Genomic DNA, 7,820 nt, shown 5'->3' on the forward strand with positions numbered 1-7,820 from the left:
CCAACCACCTCTCACCCGGCTAACAGCTCGGCTGCCAACCGCCTCCCATCCGGCTAACAGCTCGGCTGCCCGTCACTCCCCCCTTCTCCTGGCCACCTCAGGAGGCAAATAAGGTAGGATTATAGCTTGGAGAGCAAGCTGCCAAATGAAAATATGTAATTGGCTGCTCCTCATTTGAAAACAATATTCTGATTTATAATTAGATCATTTTTTGTTTTTGTAACCAGTTGCTATGGAAACACATAGCTGCCAATTTCCTGGTAGTTTAATACAGTACATGCCAAGGATATTACCTGCAAGTGCTCCTCAATGTCCTTCCTGTCGTAGGTGATCCCGCTGGGAGTTATACAAGGCTCTCTCATCAGCTCAAAGCTGATCTTCCCACACAGGTAATCCGGGATGTCCCGCTTCTGTGCAACAACACAAGTACAGGTTGCTTAGTGAATGACGCAGCCGCACAATCCCTGACCACATACACAGACATCACATTTAGGAGCATATTTATAAAGAAGTGAATGTGACTTTCACCACTCATTCACTGGCCTCTCCCTCCACTTATGATCTGCCTGCATTGCATATAGAAAATACAACGAACCATTATCCATATTAATATACAGTTACTCACCTTGCGTTTTTCATCTACTTGAGAAAATAATTCATCCATCTCTGCCAAATACTTATCCTGAGCAATAAAAAAGAAACAGAAATGTTTGTGATTTTCTTTTATGAGGTGATGCCATATGATGCAGCAGAGAGTAGACTGAACCACAGCAGTCACAGCAGTCTCTGCTCCAGACTTAGAACTCCAGGCCAGTCACAGAACATTTTTGACATGACGTGCTGAAGTATACTCCCAAGCAAACTATGAGAAATCATTGTAAGGAAATGCCTCGAAAAGACTCTGTCACTATAAAAAAAAAAAAATTCCCTGTGTACAAGAATGTTTATATGTTCAGCAGCCAACATTACCGGGTGTGTCCGATACCTGTGTCCCCTCCATGCGATATGATTCCATCCGTCCGCCCCTTGTTACTAGTAGTGAGGTAAGTCAGTGGGTGAAACCACCGAGCAGACCAGGAGACCAGACATCTGGTACACATGAAAGTGTTTCCCGTGTGAAGATTCTTTGTAGAGTCTCTTTAAGCTAGGGGGATGCACAGATACCGAATACCAATACTGGAAGTCCCATTAAGAAAGCCGGGTGGCGTCTAATGACTTGCCACTTGGCTTCTTGATTAGCAAGGGACTGATTGCATATAATGACTCGCTGCCCGGCTTCCTGATATCGGATGCTCCGGTAGCAGGCTAGGCATCGGAAGCATTTGGGCTAGTACGAGTGCTCGCCCAAATACTCGGTATCGGTATCAGTGCATCCTTACTTTTAGCAACTGTGTCTTTAAGGTCTTTAGATGGATATTCAGTTTCCAAAAATGTACTCACATGTTTGTTGGCCACACAAGACAGCTGAACTCGGCTCCTGTTCTCCTCCACGTTCTCTTCCTCATGTTTCCGTTTTGTTTCTTCAATTTCTCTAAAAATAAATGCATAACATCAGCTACAAAAATCCTCTACAGGCTAAACACCATGATCCTGTCTAAAGGACAACTATACCTTTGGTACAATGTTTGATCTAAGGCATGGCCCCACATCCCCGAGTGCAGCCCACCAGGTCAGATACTTACCTCCAATCCCATGTCAGCGACCTTCACTGTGCAGCCCTGCTGCTCGGAGCGCCACGGCCTTTGCTTCAGAAAAGAAAAGGTTCCCGGCCGGGTCTCCATCCTGCACACACACGGCATGGCCCCCTTATAATCCTTTGAGAAGAGGGGTACTGTGCAGAACCACTGGAGGCCGCCATTTGTATGACTCCCCATAAGAATGAATTGGGCTGCGGCACAGGCACAGTTGTCCTTTAAAGCAGCGGTTCTCAACCTGTGTAACCTCAGGACCCACATTTGTCCTTGGTCATTAAGTCGCGACCCAAGTCGCACTGCAATGGAACGCACAACATTGCGGTACCGCACGTTCCGGTGCGGGCGATCGAACTGTGGGTGGGAGGTGCGTTTAGGATGTCATTCAAAGATCCATACCTTACTAGAGCTGGAGTGCATGCCCAGCCTGGACTCCAGTGTGGGCTGCTGTGCTGTGACGGAGCTCCATCCATATATACAATGCTTGTACAGCTCCCTTGAGTGCCCTGTAGACGTGCCAGGAGCCAGAATGGGATATCACTCCGGTCCAGGCACCTCTACAGGGCACGTAAGGGAGTGGTACGGTGTGGCTGGAGCTCCCGCACGGTCATACCCCCAGCCCATCCCACCTCAAGCTGACACTCGGCACCAGGCAGCAGATTTTGAATGGCTGCTTGGCGAGAGAACTGACAGGAGGAGCTGAGGAGTCTCTCACCTAGCATAGTGGAAGGCACACGGCGACCCACTGAACATGGGGTCGCGACCCACTTTTGGGTCACGACCCACCAGTTGAGAACCAAGGCTTTAAAGCAAACCTGTAGTTTTTCCATAACAGGCCTCAGAATCTTTAACTGAACTTCCCACTCACTCTCCAGTCCCTCCGATCCATCTCTGCAGCTCAGCAAAATACCTGCTACTTGCAAGTACATGAGACACTCCACCAGCCTCCCCACAATGCAGTGCTTTGTGCCTGAGCAGCCAATAGCCGGGTCCAAGCATCTTTAGATGAAGAGGGAGCCGGCATAATCTGTCCAATATTGAAGCTTACATAGACCTTCGGTGCTCTCTTGCTTCAAATCAGGGTGAGGTATAAGCAATGAGAGATAATGTCACTTTTCCCATTCCGGCACACAACTCCCCATCCTCCCCACACATGTATACTTACCTGGCCACAGTCCCTCATCACCTCCCCGCACTGCCCTTGCTGACAGAGTAGGATTTTGGGTTTGGGGGAGCATGTGATCTTGGCTATGGGACAGTGCTCAGGGCTGAGCAGCCAATCATCAGGACTGAACACTGTCCCATGAAGGAGTCCCATGTCATCATCCTACGTCATCACCCCCGTTTACGCTCCAACACCTTTCCGACATTGGAGCTTAGACAGACGGGAATGCTGCAGCGGGCAGGTGGTGAGGAACCATGTCTGGGGGGGGGTTTGGCTTTGTGCAGACACTTTCACTTTGCCAAGAATGGGAGAAGTGAGGGTCTCCAAGCTGTGACTGTGGAAGAATCCCGGGGGGGCTCACCTTTCCTTCTCATCCAGGATGAGTTTGGTGAGATAGGCATGCAGTTCGTTCTCCTGGTTGATCCTCCGCTCTTCTATGTTGTTCCAGCGTTTCTTCTTGGCAATCCTTAGAGCACTCGGGATGTCATCTCCAAAGTTCAGCCTTTGCTCCTTGGCCAGGTTATAAGCTGAAAGGTAAAGGGAATTCTTTCATGTTCCTTTAATAAATGTCTAACTACACAACCAGTTAATAACAGGCATTTGTAGCAATCTCAATCTACTGGACTGTCATCAGTGCAGATTCACCTCCCAGGAATGGCTGCTTGTAATGCTATTCAGCTGTATTTTATCCCACTACACAGGCTCCTCCCCCCTTCAGTCTATGGTGAATGCAGCTGCTAGACTCATTCACTTGACCAACCGCTCCGTGTCTGCATTCCCCTCTGTCAATCCCTACACAGGCTTCCATCACCCACCCCCCTCTGCCAATCCCTGCACTGGCTTCCATCACCCACCGCACTCTGTCAGTCCGGCACTGGCTTCCACTCGCCCAAATGGATACAATTAAAAATATTAACAATCAGTTACAAAGCCATCCACAATTCTGCCCTCGGATATATCTCAGACCTGGTCTCAAAGTATCCATTGACCTCCTGCTTTCCAGCTCCCTCATCAACTCCTCCCATACTCGCCTCCAGGACTTCTCTAGAGTCTCTCCCATCCTCTGGAACTCTTTACCCCAACCTGTCCATCTATCTCCCACACTGACTGCCTTTAGGCGATCCCTTAAGACTCATCTCGTCAGGGAAGCCTATTCCACCTCAACCTAACCGCTCAACCATCACATTCTCAAACAATTCATCCCCACACAGCTACCTCCTCATGTATCATTTCCCCCTCCTCTTTTAGATTGTAAGCCCTCAGGGGCAGGGCTCTCCTTACCATCTTGTCTTGAATTGTAATGTCTTCCTTATATTGTAAAGCACTGCGCAAACTGTTGGCGCTATATAAATACGATGTAATAATAATATTAATAAAAAGCATCAACCTGCAAGTCCTGGACAGAGGATGCCTTATTTCCTGCCTGTGGCAAGCTGTGAGGCCCCCCACAGTGGCTGCCCTATGTTCTATCTCAGTGTCAGGCTGCAAACCCCCACATAGGTTGCCTTATCTCCTTTCCAAGTGTGTCAAGCTGCAAAGCTGAATACACGCCCAACAAATTTGGGCCGATTCAGCAGGAATCGCTCAAAATCCACTGCATTGGTGCCTTATTCCTTCAGCAGAAGTCAATCATTGGATCTGAGTTTTGCTGAAGGAACATGATGGAAAACCTTTGGCCAAACACAATCGTGTTTGCAACCTCTGTTTGGGTATTGTGACAGCGGCCACTGTCAGAATACAATAGAAGTAGCGGGGGATTCTTCGATTAACACTGATAAGTGTTGATTGAGGAATCTGTTACATTTTCTTAACTCTAACAGTCACTGTAATACAATAGACCAGCATCTCTGTGTGGCCTTCCCTTTACATTTCTTAGGTATCAGGGATGAATCATACAAAAGAGTACAAAACTCAGCATCCCCTGCAATCCCTGGAGACGTGACGCTGCGGCTACTAAAAGGTACATGATCGGCTGCACCTACAGAAAAGACTTTTATTTGACAGAAGATTGGGGCGTGCTGGGTACAGAAACACCCTTCTTCCCCTCCCCAGACACAAGCCATGACTCAGAATTGTTGAGGCTGACAGGTAAGGCATATCAATGGGCTAAGGCAGATCTAAGCATGTCTGTACTCTATCCCTGTGCACACCTTCAGCATGCTCCTGCAGATGTAAACCGCACTTCTGTTCTGAGCTCCAGACAAGCAGCTAATTACACGTATCACACACATATGTATAGGAGCGGTTTGCACAGCACAGCCCTGTAAAACAATGCATCTGAGATAGAAGTTCCACACCACAAATTAATATTCCAATGGAAGGTCAGATGGAAGATGGAATGAGGAAGCCTCACGAGTGCGAGATCTCCTATCTGACCTTCCATTGGAATACAATGGCACATGGACAATTAACTTGTGGTTGGCACTTCTATCTCAGATCCATTGTTTGTTTGTTTTTTGCAATGCGTGCATCGTAACAAAAACACGTGAACAGTGAAATCACTGCAAAGTGCACAAGGGTGCAACCCTCTTCCAAAAAGAGGAGGGCATTAGAGGAGAACTGATCCTTCTTTGATCCGTGAGAGGAGAACTGATCCTTCTTTGATCCGTGAGAGGAGAACTGATCCTTCTTTGATCCGTGAAAGGGAAAAACTGATCCTTCTTTGATCCGTGAGAGGAGAACTGATCCTTCTTTGATCCGCGAGAGGAGAACTGATCCTTCTTTGATCCGCGAGAGGAGAACTGATCCTTCTTTGATCCGCGAGAGGAGAACTGATCCTTCTTTGATCCGCGAGAGGAGAACTGATCCTTCTTTGATCCGTGAGAGGAAAACTGATCCTTCTTTGATCTGTGAGAGGAGAACTGATCCTCCTTTGATCCGCGAGAGGAGAACTGATCCTTCTTTGATCTGTGAGAGGAGAACTGATCCTCCTTTGATCCGCGAGAGGAGAACTGATCCTTCTTTGATCTGTGAGAGGAGAACTGATCCTCCTTTGATCCGCGAGAGGAGAACTGATCCTTCTTTGATCTGTGAGAGGAGAACTGATCCTCCTTTGATCCGCGAGAGGAGAACTGATCCTTCTTTGATCTGTGAGAGGAGAACTGATCCTCCTTTGATCCGCGAGAGGAGAACTGATCCTTCTTTGATCTGTGAGAGGAGAACTGATCCTCCTTTGATCCGCGAGAGGAGAACTGATCCTTCTTTGATCTGTGAGAGGAGAACTGATCCTCCTTTGATCCGCGAGAGGAGAACTGATCCTTCTTTGATCTGTGAGAGGAGAACTGATCCTCCTTTGATCCGCGAGAGGAGAACTGATCCTTCTTTGATCTGTGAGAGGAGAACTGATCCTCCTTTGATCCGCGAGAGGAGAACTGATCCTTCTTTGATCTGTGAGAGGAGAACTGATCCTCCTTTGATCCGCGAGAGGAGAACTGATCCTTCTTTGATCTGTGAGAGGAGAACTGATCCTCCTTTGATCCGCGAGAGGAGAACTGATCCTTCTTTGATCTGTGAGAGGAGAACTGATCCTCCTTTGATCCGCGAGAGGAGAACTGATCCTTCTTTGATCTGTGAGAGGAGAACTGATCCTCCTTTGATCCGCGAGAGGAGAACTGATCCTTCTTTGATCTGTGAGAGGAGAACTGATCCTCCTTTGATCCGCGAGAGGAGAACTGATCCTTCTTTGATCTGTGAGAGGAGAACTGATCCTCCTTTGATCCGCGAGAGGAGAACTGATCCTTCTTTGATCTGTGAGAGGAGAACTGATCCTCCTTTGATCCGCGAGAGGAGAACTGATCCTTCTTTGATCTGTGAGAGGAGAACTGATCCTCCTTTGATCCGCGAGAGGAGAACTGATCCTTCTTTGATCTGTGAGAGGAGAACTGATCCTCCTTTGATCCGCGAGAGGAGAACTGATCCTTCTTTGATCTGTGAGAGGAGAACTGATCCTCCTTTGATCCGCGAGAGGAGAACTGATCCTTCTTTGATCTGTGAGAGGAGAACTGATCCTCCTTTGATCCGCGAGAGGAGAACTGATCCTTCTTTGATCTGTGAGAGGAGAACTGATCCTCCTTTGATCCGCGAGAGGAGAACTGATCCTTCTTTGATCTGTGAGAGGAGAACTGATCCTCCTTTGATCCGCGAGAGGAGAACTGATCCTTCTTTGATCTGTGAGAGGAGAACTGATCCTCCTTTGATCCGCGAGAGGAGAACTGATCCTTCTTTGATCTGTGAGAGGAGAACTGATCCTCCTTTGATCCGCGAGAGGAGAACTGATCCTTCTTTGATCTGTGAGAGGAGAACTGATCCTCCTTTGATCCGCGAGAGGAGAACTGATCCTTCTTTGATCTGTGAGAGGAGAACTGATCCTCCTTTGATCCGCGAGAGGAGAACTGATCCTTCTTTGATCTGTGAGAGGAGAACTGATCCTCCTTTGATCCGCGAGAGGAGAACTGATCCTTCTTTGATCTGTGAGAGGAGAACTGATCCTCCTTTGATCCGCGAGAGGAGAACTGATCCTTCTTTGATCTGTGAGAGGAGAACTGATCCTCCTTTGATCCGCGAGAGGAGAACTGATCCTTCTTTGATCTGTGAGAGGAGAACTGATCCTCCTTTGATCCGCGAGAGGAGAACTGATCCTTCTTTGATCTGTGAGAGGAGAACTGATCCTCCTTTGATCCGCGAGAGGAGAACTGATCCTTCTTTGATCTGTGAGAGGAGAACTGATCCTTCTTTGATCCGTGAGAGGAGAACTGATCCTTCTTTGATCTTTGGGAGAGGAGAACTGATCCTTCTTTGGTCCGTGAAAGGAGAACTGATCCTTCTTTGATCCGTGAGAGGAGAACTGATCCTTCTTTGGTCTTTGGGAGAGGAACTGATCTTTGCATATTCACTTTTACTTATAGGTTTCCTTTCCACCTGAGCCCTGTGACTGGACAAGACAACCAGCACACAGATGAGCTCAT

At 47.9% G+C, this 7,820-nt stretch overlaps 1 protein-coding gene across 1 annotated transcript in view; it reads right to left on the bottom strand.

The window, feature by feature from the left end:
* Positions 1-293: 293 nt before the first annotated feature.
* Positions 294-7,820, bottom strand: part of STUB1 (STIP1 homology and U-box containing protein 1) — a gene marked incomplete at its 3' end in the record, with an annotated part of 18,074 nt that continues 10,547 nt past the window's right edge. Inside the window, exons 4-7 of the mRNA XM_018571383.1 lie at positions 3,218-3,383; positions 1,441-1,531; positions 626-682; positions 294-410 (exon numbers count right to left, since the gene is read on the bottom strand). Of these exons, the coding sequence (XP_018426885.1) occupies positions 294-410; positions 626-682; positions 1,441-1,531; positions 3,218-3,383 (431 nt within the window). The remainder of the gene's footprint in view (positions 411-625; positions 683-1,440; positions 1,532-3,217; positions 3,384-7,820) is intronic.

The sequence above is a fragment of the Nanorana parkeri genome, unplaced genomic scaffold (genome assembly GCF_000935625.1).
Source record: "Nanorana parkeri isolate BGI_ZX_2015 unplaced genomic scaffold, ASM93562v1 scaffold1748, whole genome shotgun sequence".
Lineage (NCBI taxonomy): Eukaryota > Metazoa > Chordata > Amphibia > Anura > Dicroglossidae > Nanorana > Nanorana parkeri.